The sequence below is a fragment of the Nematolebias whitei genome, chromosome 6, assembly GCF_014905685.2.
Source record: "Nematolebias whitei isolate Nwh7 chromosome 6, NemWhi1, whole genome shotgun sequence".
In the NCBI taxonomy this organism is placed as follows: domain Eukaryota; kingdom Metazoa; phylum Chordata; class Actinopteri; order Cyprinodontiformes; family Rivulidae; genus Nematolebias; species Nematolebias whitei.
Window position 1 is genome coordinate 28,377,008 of NC_056503.1, and position 12,815 is coordinate 28,389,822.

Genomic DNA, 12,815 nt, shown 5'->3' on the forward strand with positions numbered 1-12,815 from the left:
ATACACTAATAATAATAACTGAAGAATTAATAAAAAGCATTTAAAACATAGGGTCACAGATTAAAAAAACTAGATCAATTTACACTGTGGTCAGTGTTTGTGTGAGAAAATCTGTCAAGGTCTTGTTGATAATAACTCAGCTGTTTTGGTTGTACTAATTAATAACAGTTAGTGCAGTTGATTCTAGTAGTTGTAAATGTTTTTTTTTTTCATTAATAGGTCTTGACAAGGAAACGTGCATGATCCCTGTGCCCCCCCAGCAGCAGGTGGAGCCTGCACAATCCTACAGCCTTCTGACTGAAAACCTCATCTTCACACAGCTCACCATGCACCTTGGCTTCAACAGGTATATGAAACTAATCACACACTAAAATCTTTGATGAACATTTATAGAAAATATCATATTTAGTCAAGACAAGTAATTTGTCTGCAATGTAAAAGAATCCTTATGTCTGAGTGGTAATGTCATTATGTATGTACGATGTATGTGTGTGCAGACTCCATGAGCAGATGGTCAAGATGAACCAGTCTCTCCACCGGCTCCAGGTGACTTGGCAAGATGCCCAGCGAACAGGAAACCCCATGTCAGAGCAGCTCCTGGAGCAGTTTGAGCGTCTGATGGTTGTTTATCTGTCAACAAAAGCTGCCACCACACAGCCCACCATGCTGCAATGCTGCCTTAACCTGCAAGCCTCCACCGCTGCTCTGCTTGTTCAGCTCAGTATGGGAAACCAGGGGCCTGAGCATGTAGCACTCAGCTTCCCCCTGCCCTTGCTGCAGAACACCATGCTTTGCTATACACCAGGTGGGTTCAGAGTGTGGAGCAAAACATTGTCAAATTAATTCAGTTGGTTCACTGAAGACTGACTAATTTATTTAACTGTCGACATGCATTATGTCAACATAACTGGCCTTTTAATTGAGATCAGTTTATGTCTCGCTGCAATTTTCAGTCTCATGGCTAATGAGTCATTTAAAGTATGTTCATTCTACAAATAATTTATAGTGACTGCAGAGGTTAATTCAATTTGGTTGAAGGTAGATACTCATCGTGCAATCATTACTGAACATTCCTCAGTTGGATAGTCATGACTAAAAGTTAACTTTTGTTTGTCAGAGTTTTTTGCAGAAAACTTGGGAGACTTTTTCATCTTCCTGCGACGTTTTGCAGAGGATGTCTTGGAGACATCTGCAGAAAGTTTGGAGCAGATTCTTAACTTCATTACTGTCTTTATGGGTAATGTAGAGAGGTATGTAATGTTCTCTGTCATGACTGTTGTGGTAAAGTTAAAGGTAAGCCATTTCCCAGATTTTAATTTGTTTCTATTCAATATGCATGACAGGATGAAGAACCCCCATTTAAGAGCCAAGCTTGCCGAGGTGTTGGAGGCAGTGATGCCCCACATGGAGCCTCTGGCTCCTGGTGCTGCTCAGCCAATCATGTGTCAGAGGGAGAGGGTCTTCTGCTCTTATAAACACGCACCTCAACTGGCCGAAGCCCTCATCACCGTGTTCGTTGATATAGAATTTACAGGTAAAGCAGTTTCTCAAAAGGTTTAACTAGCTATGTCTAACTTTTCAAAATATTACTGCAAAGTTGTAAAGAAGACGTGTTGAATGATCTGAAGACCGTGTTTCATCAAACAAACCTAAAACACTTAAATAATATATAAATAAAAATAATAATAAATAAATAATATATAATTTCCCTCTGGGATTAATAAAGTATTTTTGAATTTGAATTGAATTTGAATTTGAAATAGAAGAAGGTCTGAACTAAGAAGGGATACGTTCAAGAATAAGAAAACAATACCACTTTTCTTTTACTTGAGCTTTAAATTTTTTTACATGCAGTTATTTTAACTGGGTGTATTTTTCAATTAAGTTTATTTATATAGTGCCAAAGACAGTAAACATAGTAGACCTCAGACCGGCACTCGGAAATTGAAGCCAGAACAAGACCAGCTTTCTTCCAATACATGTCCCGCCTATACATGTAAACAAAAGGGACATTACCATTATTAAATAAAATATATGTCAGACATTTTTTTAGAAGTGAACTCTTGTTGATTGACATAATTCTTACAGTGGTTTATCCCTAAATTGCATTTTCCTAACATAGAGGTCATGTAACACCATGACTGTGTGCCTGCAAGTTGGAGGGACTTAAAGACACACATTTTTAATGTGGAAGAAGGCAGGGACAGTTGGTCTGTTACAATATGTCTATGTATAGTGCCAATTCCCAACAAAACTCATCTCACGGCACTAGGCAAAAGAAAAAGAAAAAAAAAAACAATCCCAAATCATTAACCTAATTCGGAGCCAGTTTTAAATCCCACTACAGCCAGTTTATTTCCTGATATAATGCAATGCATTCAAAAACAATGCATTATGAAATGCCATTAAGTTATTTATCCAAGGAAACCAGCAGATTGTGTAGAATCTTCTTTGTAATCCTACATCCTGTGCAAGTAGGCTGGTGACAGTGGAAAAGAACAACTTCATTTTAACAGGAAGAAACCTCTATCAGAACCAGGCTCAGGATGAAACTTGCTGGTGTTTGACGGGAAAGAGACACAAACACAGAATAGTTGGTCCAGGTCTAGTTTCTATGAGAAGAAAAAAACACATGAAAAGTTATGTTAATGGTAGCAATAATTACAGGTACAAACATAAATTTGGAGAATAACGCAGGTAAAGGCAGCCGCAGTGCATGTGGTAAGTTTGTCTTCCACTAGTCCTTTAGCAGGGATAAGACAATTGTCTCTTGACAGAGAGATTTATTTGTCATACACACCACACGTGATACATGAGGTGGGACAAAACTATGTACGCAGGGTCCCAGTTACATTTAACAAAAATACAAATTGTAAAGAAAAACATTAGTAAGATCCAAGTCATGAACTAAGAATATACTACATTCACTAAATTAAGAATACACAAGACTAAGGATACACTAAGCACTAATGGTACAAAAACAATGTGCCAAAACAACAGCAGCACGAACATGAGTCTGTGTGAGCAGATGAGGACGAATGAACACAGCAACATGAAATAATCAGCAGCATGAGATCAGCACCACGAACAGTCAGCAGCACATATCAACAACCAAGTGGCACTAGAGTGATTTTCACAGGGTTTTTTTTTCACAGTGATTTTTTTTTTCCACAGTGATTAATAACCATTTTGTTTTTAACAGTAATTTTCACAGTGATTATTCTAGTTAGAGATTCATGAGTCTAACAGCCTCAGGGTAGAAGATGTTCCTCAGCCTGGTGGTTCTGCACTTAATGCTCCTCAACCTTCTGCCTGAGGGAAGCGGGGCAAAAAGTGCGTGTGCTGGGTGAGTGAGGTCCTTCATGATGCAGGTGGCCCTCTTCCTGCATCTGGAGATCTAGATGTCTGATGGTGGGGAGACTGACTTCAACAGTCTTCTGTGCAGCCTTCACCACTCTCTGCAAAGCTTTTCTTTCTGCAGCTGTGCAGCCTCCATGCCACACATTGATGCTGGAGCACAGGATGCTCTCCACTGTACACCTGTAGAAGGAGGTGAGGACTGAGCTTCCCAATCCAGCTCGTCTCAGCCGCCTGAGGAAGTAGAGTCTCTGATGAGCTTTCTTGATCAGGCTGGTGGTGTTGTTGCTCCAGTTGAGGTTGTCATTCATGTGTACACCCAAGTACTTGTAGCTGGAGACCACTTCCACCAGAGATCCTCCTATGTTCCGAGGGGTGGGGGGTGGAAAGGTGTGTTTATTCCATCTGAAGTCCACAACCATCTCCTTCATCTTATTCACATTGATGTGAAGGTTGTTCTTCCTGCCCCTGCTCTCCAGGTGTTCCACCTCCTGCCTGTAGCTGGACTCATCATTGTTTTTGATGCATCCAACTACCGCTGTATCTGGTTGTCCGCTAAAAATTTTGTTTGTCTGCAACCTTTACAACAAAGAAAGCAAAAAAAACAATCTAAAGAAAAATGTAATTTAAAAAGTTTATTGCACTATATACAAAATTTACTACTGGTATATACAAATGTTCTCAGTCAGCCATCTTGTGGACTGCTTGGAGTTTCCAAGCTACTCCAATGGTTAGGGGTTCAATTCCACCAGCAGTAACATGTTGAAGTGTCCCTCGGCAAGACGCTGAACACCTCATTGCCTCCGATGTGCGTCCCATTGGTGTATGAATGTGATCTAAAGCACTGAATAATCTACAGATTCAGATTAGCTTTGTAGAGATGTAGTAGTGAGCTGTGTGGAGGTAAATGAGAGCACAGGTTGTGTTGTAAAGCACTTTGAATATCTTGATTAGATAGAAAAGCGCTATATAAGTATGTACAAACAAGATTCCAAAAAAGTTGGGACACTAAACAAATTGTGAATAAAAACTGAATGCAATGATGTGGAGATGGCAAATGTCAATATTTTATTCGTAATATAACATAGATGACAGATCAAAAGTTTAATCTGAGTAAATGTAACATTTTAAAGGAAAAATATGTTGATTCAAAATTTCACAGTGTCAACAAATCCCAAAAAAGTTGGGACAAGTAGCAATAAGTGGCTGGAAAAAGGAAATTGAGCATATAACAAACAGCTGGAAGACCAATTAACACTAATTAGGTCAATTGACAACATGATTGGGTATAAAAAGAGCTTCTCAGAGTGTCAGTGTCTCTCAGAAGCCAAGATGGTAAGAGGATCACCAATTCCACCATTGTTGTGCAGAAAGGTAGTGCAGCAATACCAGAATGGTGTTACCCAGCATAAAATAGCAAAGACTTTTAAGTTATCATCATCAACCGTGCATAACATCATCAAAAGATTCAGAGAATCTGGAACAATCGCTGTGCGTAAGGGTCAAGGCCGTAAAACTCTACTGGATGCTCGTGATCTCCGGGCCTGTAAACGTCACTGCACCTCAAACAGGAATGCCACTGTCAAGGAAATAACAGAATGGGCTCAGGAATACTTCCAGAAAGCATCGTCAGTGAACACAATCCACCGTGCCATCCGCTGTTGCCAGCTGAAACTCTTTAGTGCAAAGAGGAAGCCATTTCTAAGCAAGCTCCACAAGCTCAGACGTTTGCACTGGGCCAGGGGTCATTTAAAATGGAGTGTGGCCAAAATGGAAGACTGTTCTGTGGTCAGATGAGTCACGATTTGAAGTTCTTTATGGAACACTGGGACGCCATGTCATCCGGACCAGAGAGGACAAGGATAGCCCAAGTTGTTATCGACGCTCCGTTCAGAAGCCTGCATCACTGATGGTATGGGGTTGCATGAGCGCTTGTGGCATGGGCAGCTTGCATGTCCAGAAAGGAACCATTAATGCAGAGAACTATGTTCAGGTTCTAGAACATCATATGCTCCCATCTAGATGTCATCTCTTTCAGGGAAGACCCTGCATTTTTCAACACGATAATGCCAGACCACATTCTGCAGCAATCACAACATCATGGCTGCGTAGGAGAAGGATCCGGGTACTGAAATGGCCAGCCTGCAGTCCAGATCTTTCACCTATAGAGAACATTTGGCGCATCATAAAGAGGAAGGTGCGACAAAGAAGGCCCAAGACGATTGAACAGTTAGAGGCCTGTATTAGACATGAATGGGAGAGCATTTCTATTTCTAAACTTGAGAAACTGGTCTCCTCTGTCCCCAGACGTCTGTTGAGTGTTGTAAAAAGAAGGGGGGATGCCACACAGTGGTAAAAATGGACTTGTCCCAACTTTTTTGGGATTTGTTGACGCCATGAAATTTGGCAACAACAGATTTTTCCCTTAAAATGATACATTCTCTCATTTTAAACTTTTGATCAGTGATTTTTGTTATATTCTGAATAAAATATTGACATTTGCCATCTCCACATCATTGCATTCAGTTTTTATTCACAATTTTTTTAGTGTCCCAACCTTTTTGGAATCCGGTTTGTACATCTCATTTACCATTTACTGCGTGGCAGACTCTTTCAGGAGCTGCTCGATTGAAACTTCCTCGTTCTCCTCCTCATCCTCTTCATCAGATTTTACAAGAGTGTTTCTCGCACTGTATTCAAGACTCGGGGATTAAATTAGAAAAGTATTTTGACTTCATCTCCACCTAGACATTATCCAAGTAATGCCCCCATCTCCAACAGTAAAAATTAACTTAAAATATTGTTTTATTTTATTTCAAATTTGCCAGACTGACAGATGTCTCCCCTAAATTGATTATTTCATTCAAAGGGATTATATTTACAAGATCTCAGCTCATTTTTCTTATTTGATCATTTATTAAATCACATTTATCACAGCACAGTTACCTTTCAGTATGATTCTAGACATAATCAAGTTTAGCACATCCAAACAGTCACAACACATTTTTATTGCTAAAACACTGTACAGCATAGAATTTAATTTAGCAGATTTTTAGGATAAGTACAAACAACTGAAACTGACTCTCACAGAGAGAAACAAAGATGCAAATCTTTGCTATAATGTGGGACATATAAATATCCATCTTTTAGCATTAATATTGTTTAAATATAAGAACTAACGCAGCAGAAACAGCCTCCTCTCTCACCGTGAGAGACACTCAGGCTGAGCACGCTTCAGCATCGTCTCTCACTCTCGCCCTCGCTCTCTCTGACCCAGAGTTTGGTCATGTGCACACGTTGTACATGTCTGTTTGATGATGACGACTCTCAGAACACATTAACGTTTAATACAGTTAGATCGTAGATGCAAAAGTCCCGAGGAGATCGGCACGGTGCAGTGGGTAAAGGTGTATCAGGTGTGTATCAGTTCTGGCATCTCCCCCAGCTGCAGTGAACTGGTCACATGCGAACACATACGCTTAATACGTAGATGTTTAATAATTTATTATATGTCAGCACTTTCGGTTAGGACAGCAGGGTGTCCTCCTTGGAAAATAGTACTGGAAAAGCTGATTGGTGCTCTCACCTGCAGTCTGTCTCTGCTCTGAACTCATCGTGTATCAGACAGCAGGCCCCGCCCTGCTCTGCTCTGATTGGGTAAAACTGTGGTTCTGGTTGTTTTTATTTGTTGGAAGCAGCGTCTGTTTAATCCCTGTATCATCATTAGATTGGATGGCTTTAAAAAGATCACGACAAAACACATTTTATCCCCCTTTCATTTGTACAAATGGTAAAAATGACAGAAATACATCATGGCGACAGAGAACTTTAATTCATGTCTATTTTACTAGGTTTTCTGCTGGACAACCTCGAGGTGAGATCTGGTTGTCCGAGCCAAAAATAGTTTGTCTCGGACAACTGGAAACCGCTTATGTGGACTTAGTTATCCCTTAGTTCTGACTTTAAAGTGGCATAACTAATGGTCAGGAAACTCAAAAACTAACTATAGGATTGATCAAAAAGGAAAGTCTTAAGTCCAGTCTTAAAACTGGACAATGTGTCAGCCTTATGGATAGAAACTGGAAGTTGGTTCCACAAGAGAGGAGCCTGATAACTGAAAGATCTTCCTCCCATTCTGCTTTTGGAAACTCTAGGAACCGCAAGTAAACCAGCAATCTGAGAGAGAAGTGCTCTGTTAGGAAATACGGAACAATAAGATCTGTAGTCAAGTCAAATCAAAGTAATAAATGCAATATAAGTTGCAGCTAGGTTGTTGAGGACTTTGTATGTTAAAATCAAGATTTTTTTTTTAAATTCTATTCTGAATTTGACTGGGAGCCATAGGAGAGAAGCTAAAACTGGAGAAATAGGGCTGGAGAAATCCTTCTACCTCTCATCAGAACTCTGCCCGCAGCATCTTTCATCTAACGTCAGCCTTTTTTAAATTGTTTTTGAAAAGGCTGATGGGTTTTATCTGTGTTCTTTAAAACTAGGTAAATAGTTAAGCTCAGTGCTGGAAAACAAATTAAAGGTAACTGGGTTTTTTTCCAGGTGACCCTCATCAGTTTGAACAGAAATTCAACTACAGGAGACCTATGTATCCAATACTCAAGTACATGTGGAGCAAAGACAGTTACAGAGAGAGCATCAAGGTAATAAACTGTTTCTCTCTGTCTTCACACCTTCATACTGTGGAGGGATAATGGAGTTTTAAACAGGAAGCTCAGATGTTTTGTCTGTTTGGAGGGTTCTTTGTTATGATTGTTTCTTGTGCTGTTTGTCTTTTTGAGTGTTATTATCCAAAAGTTCAGTCACTAACTAAAAGCATGACAATAAGTCCAGACCACATGCTGTAGAGCTTTTCATCAATATCAATGACTGTATTACATGAAGGCTGTTAGAGTGGGAGCATAAAAAGTTATGAACAAGCTGTTGATATTTTGTGATTGTGCACAAAAGGCTTTAAAGGTTAAATGATGTGTTATGAGGTTTAGGATTTGGTATCTTCTTAAATTGCACAAATTGATTGTTATTGGCAGGTAATGAACTCCTACAGCATTTTTAATAATAAAAATGAAAGCTGAGGGAAAAGAACAAATTTAGAAGTGGTAAATATGGTGATTGTTTTTTTAATTTTCACATGCTTTTTAGACTTTGACTCCTTGTAATGATGTAAAAATGATTGAGTAAAGGTAAAGGTATTGATGAATTGAATATGGGCTGTTTGTAAAAATGCATATTTTACTTTCAGCTGGTCCAGGGTAATTTGTGTTTTATCTGGTCTTTTTTTCAGCATTTAGCAAACTATGCATCTGAGAACCTGGAGGCCATGAACCCCCCTCTGTTCCTCAGGTTCCTCAATTTACTGATGAACGACGCCATCTTCCTACTGGACGAGGCTATTCAGGTGACACTGACATCGTTCACGTTTCACTCCATTAAAACATATTTATTCATTTAAATTTAATGATTATTTTAAAGTCCTGCCAAATCATATGGTGATACAATTACACTAGTTTTTAAAAACATTTTATTTTTGTTGCTACTTTCAGTTGCAATTTTGTACACTTAACAACTTATTTACTGTATTTATTTATTTTTTTCATAGTACTTAAGTAAAATCAAGATTCTGCAGCTGGAACGGGACCGAGGGGAGTGGGAAGGACTGGCCCCTGATGCTCGAAGAGAGAAAGAGTCCAGCCTGCAGATGTTTGGACAGCTGGGACGCTTCCACAACATCATGTCCAACGAGACCATCGGCACACTGGCCTTCCTTACCTCAGGTCAGGCAGATCAGACCGTCCGTCACATGTGACGTCCTGCAGAGTCTTTCTCTTTATCCTTTAAGTATTGCCATGCAGCCTGAATGTACATGCCTAAAGGTTACACATGAACTAAAACACACACACAAACTAAACATCTAAACAAAGAAACAAAGTACATAAACACACACACACACAGGATGTTTAAACACTTTAGACACATAGTGTTATTTTTGGATGGAGGAAAACATTTTTGTACACGTATTTTATCACCTTTGGTGGTTATAGCTCATCCTAGTAGGATATTTCCAATAAATGTTTAACTCCATTGTTTGTTTTTTTTTTGCTTTTTGTGTTACAATTTATTTAATAGAAATCAAGAGCATCTTTGTGCACCCTTTCCTGGCTGAGAGGATCATCTCGATGCTAAACTACTTTTTGCAGCACCTGGTTGGTCCTAAGATGGGCGCGCTTAAAGTCAAGGACTTCAGCGAATTTGACTTCAAGCCCCAGCAGCTCGTTTCTGACATCTGTACCATCTACCTAAATTTAGGGTATGGTGGAAATATTCTATATTTTTAACAGAATGAACAGTAATTAAAACATTAGAAAATAACCTTTAGATTTGATAAATTTAATTACTTCAGTTTGTCCTTTTGGCAGGTCTATATGTTCTGAAGAAGAAATAAAACTATGGAAATTGCATTTCCTGTGAAAATGCAGCGTGACATTTTTGCTGAAAGCTGCTGAATAAGTTATGTTTTATGAAACCTAATGAAAAAGTTTCATCACTGAACTATTAATTCAAGTTGAATTTGCTGCAAGATGGAAAATAAAAGCAGAAAGCAGAAAAGAACAACCATCAGAAATGTGTAGAAAAAGCTGAATAGAACAGAAATTAGCAGAATTATCCGAAATAGACAGAGATGCTGAATAGACTACAAAAATCTGAAATTAGCATTAAAGAAAATGAAATTAGCAGAAAAAATTGAGAACAATTTGAGCAAAAAAAGTGGCAGAAAATACCCCACAAAAAAAACAGAAATTATTAAAAATACTGTAGGCAGGAAGGAGCAAAAAAGGTAAAAATTATTAGAAAGAAGCACAAAAGCCTGAAATTAGCAAAAAGAAAATAGCAGTTAAAAGGCTAAAATTAGCAGAAAAATATCTAAATAAAACAAAACAAAAAACAGTGTGTGAAAAGCAGGAAAATATTTAGAAGACAAAAGCATAAAAAGTTTGCAGAAAGAAGCTGAAAAAATGACAAAAAGCTGAAATGAGCAGTAAAATGTAAACAGCATAAAGAAGGATGTGGAGAGTGCTCTGTTCATTTTCAGTTAGGAAAACATGACCAAACTAAATATTTCAAAAAATAATAACTACACAGATATCAAAAGTCAGAGCAAGAATGTCCTGAACGTCTTAATTTATGAATTAATAAAATGGCACAAAAATTGCAGAATGTGTTACGTGCCGAAAAACGTACAGAAGAAAAACTGAGTAGTGTGTAAGTTTTAGAAACATTCCCACAATAACATGTTGCTGAGTCAAATAAAAACCACCTTTTTATTTTTGACAGTGATGAGGAGAATTTCTGTGCTACAGTCCCAAAGGATGGACGTTCGTACTCTCCTACCCTCTTCTCCCAGACGCTGCGTGTGCTGAAGAAGATCAACAAACCTGGTGACATGATTGTGGCTTTTGGTCTCCTTGCTGATAAAATAAAGGTATAATTAGAGTTTTGGTTTGTCAGAGAGTGACATCAATGTAAATCTTTATGAATTTATGCAACAGTCAGCAGAGCACAACAGCTGATTATTATTATTTTTTTTGTTTGTGTGCCTCCTTTTAGTCACATGCAGACAGGCAACAGCAGGAAGAGGAAACCTTTGCAGATGCTCCAGATGAGTTCTTGGACCCCATCATGTCCACGCTGATGCTGGATCCTGTTCTTCTCCCTTCTTCTAATGTAACAGTGGACCGCTCAACCATAGCCAGACATCTCCTCAGGTTTGTTGCCTCTGAAAAACATCAATTATCTGTAATATTTACTCTTGTTCTGATGCATTTTCATTTTGGTAAAAATCCTTGCAGCGACCAGACAGACCCTTTCAACCGCAGTCCTCTTACCATGGACCAGATCAGGCCCAACAAGGAACTCAAACAGCAGATCTTACAGTGGCTGGATAAGCATAAGCAGGAGAAGCTGCAGCTGGGACCCAGCGGCTAGCCCTCGCCTATTTCCTGTGAAAAACTCTTTCCTCCCTGGCTCACACACACTGCTTCACGGCAAACCCTTAAAATCCAGTGTGCTTACCTCTGTGGATTTTCCCCGACTTCTCTCCTCCAGCTGACGTTGCATTAGCCTTTTCATGCTTAACGGATCATCTCTGCAACAAACTATATCCCACCTGCTGGTAACAACTTGAGAATCAATGCACGGTGACGGCTCTATGATCCCAAGCTGCCCTGCTGTGTAGACACCGGCAGAACGACGCAGCCTCTGCTGCTGTGATTACTACAGTCAGAACTGTGGGCAGAATGATCAGCAGCTGCCTCAGATTTGCTTTTATAACGCAAGGTAAGTATTTTTGGGAACTCTAAAATAACATGTTTGTTTGTACTTTCAAACTGATTCCACTCATAAAGAAAATATCTAATATACACTGCCTCTCAAAGACTACTATATGATTGCACATTTATGAGTAAATCTCAGACGAGCTGTAAAAGATCTGCTTCTCTGAGACTTAACCGAATGAAGACGTTCTACTTTTTTCAGGCTTTCAAACCTTATTTTCTGCAGGGGGTGTTTTGACGCAGTAAACCGGAGAATTAATTTATGGAAGATGTGGGGTTAAAAAGATTTACGCTTCGAAATGTTTTAAGGCTCGCTAAATCGAAAGAAACCCAAATCGATCTGAATAAAAGCAAAACGGCAAGATTTGTAGACATTTTAGTTTTGGTTGTAAATGTGGACGCTGTTTACAGCTGTTGCTAAATCCTGAGCGTCGCTGCCAAAATAACAGCGCAGCATACTGTAGAAGTGAGGAAACCCTTGGAAGAGATTTTTGTTACGACCCGTCTATAACGTTAAAGATCCTTCAGTGTTTTTAGAAATGATCCTTCAGAGCTGCAGAGGACGTTTATGCAGGCTGACTAGCGCTGCGACCTTCATGTGTGAAATTTGAATGAGCGCCTTTTTGACGCAGAGATAAAGGGCACCAAGTGGTCGCTCTCGACCCACTAAGACCCGAGGATACTATCAAAACGGAGGCCTTCACTGTCAAAACACACGAGGATCTCACATGCTCTATATACTTTGAGATGCCTCGTATTAGCAATCTGAGCAAATGCTGATTGATGATGTCACAATTCTATTTGATTTAATTCGTGCTCTGAGTTGAGTTCACGGTCATTACAGTGACCGCGGTTCTTGAGATTGAACCTGAAAAGACAAAAATATAGGTTTGGATCATTTTTGATTGGCAGTGTGCATGACGTCGGAGCGTTCAGAACAGATTGAATTTTCTTCAAATATAGTGAGTTAACCCAGGATCAGTAGAATTGGTGCCTAAACCCAAGAGCCTTGTGGAGAACAAGGAGCTGCTCACACTCATAACACACACAACTATTCAGGAGCTTTGTTCTAGATTGTTGTAAAGGAAGATCAGTTGAATTAAAATGGATCAAATGTTG

At 39.3% G+C, this 12,815-nt stretch overlaps 1 protein-coding gene across 1 annotated transcript; it reads left to right on the forward strand.

The window, feature by feature from the left end:
• Nucleotides 1-219: 219 nt before the first annotated feature.
• ube4a (ubiquitination factor E4A (UFD2 homolog, yeast)) lies at nt 220-12,326 on the forward strand (the record flags this gene model as incomplete). Its single annotated transcript, XM_037677496.1, is given in 11 exon segments — nt 220-346; nt 498-805; nt 1,118-1,250; nt 1,344-1,534; nt 7,909-8,009; nt 8,651-8,764; nt 8,966-9,140; nt 9,493-9,673; nt 10,699-10,846; nt 10,972-11,129; nt 11,214-12,326. Coding segments are annotated over 11 exon segments (1,772 nt in total), but the record flags the coding sequence as incomplete, so codon positions are not given.
• Nucleotides 12,327-12,815: the final 489 nt, after the last annotated feature.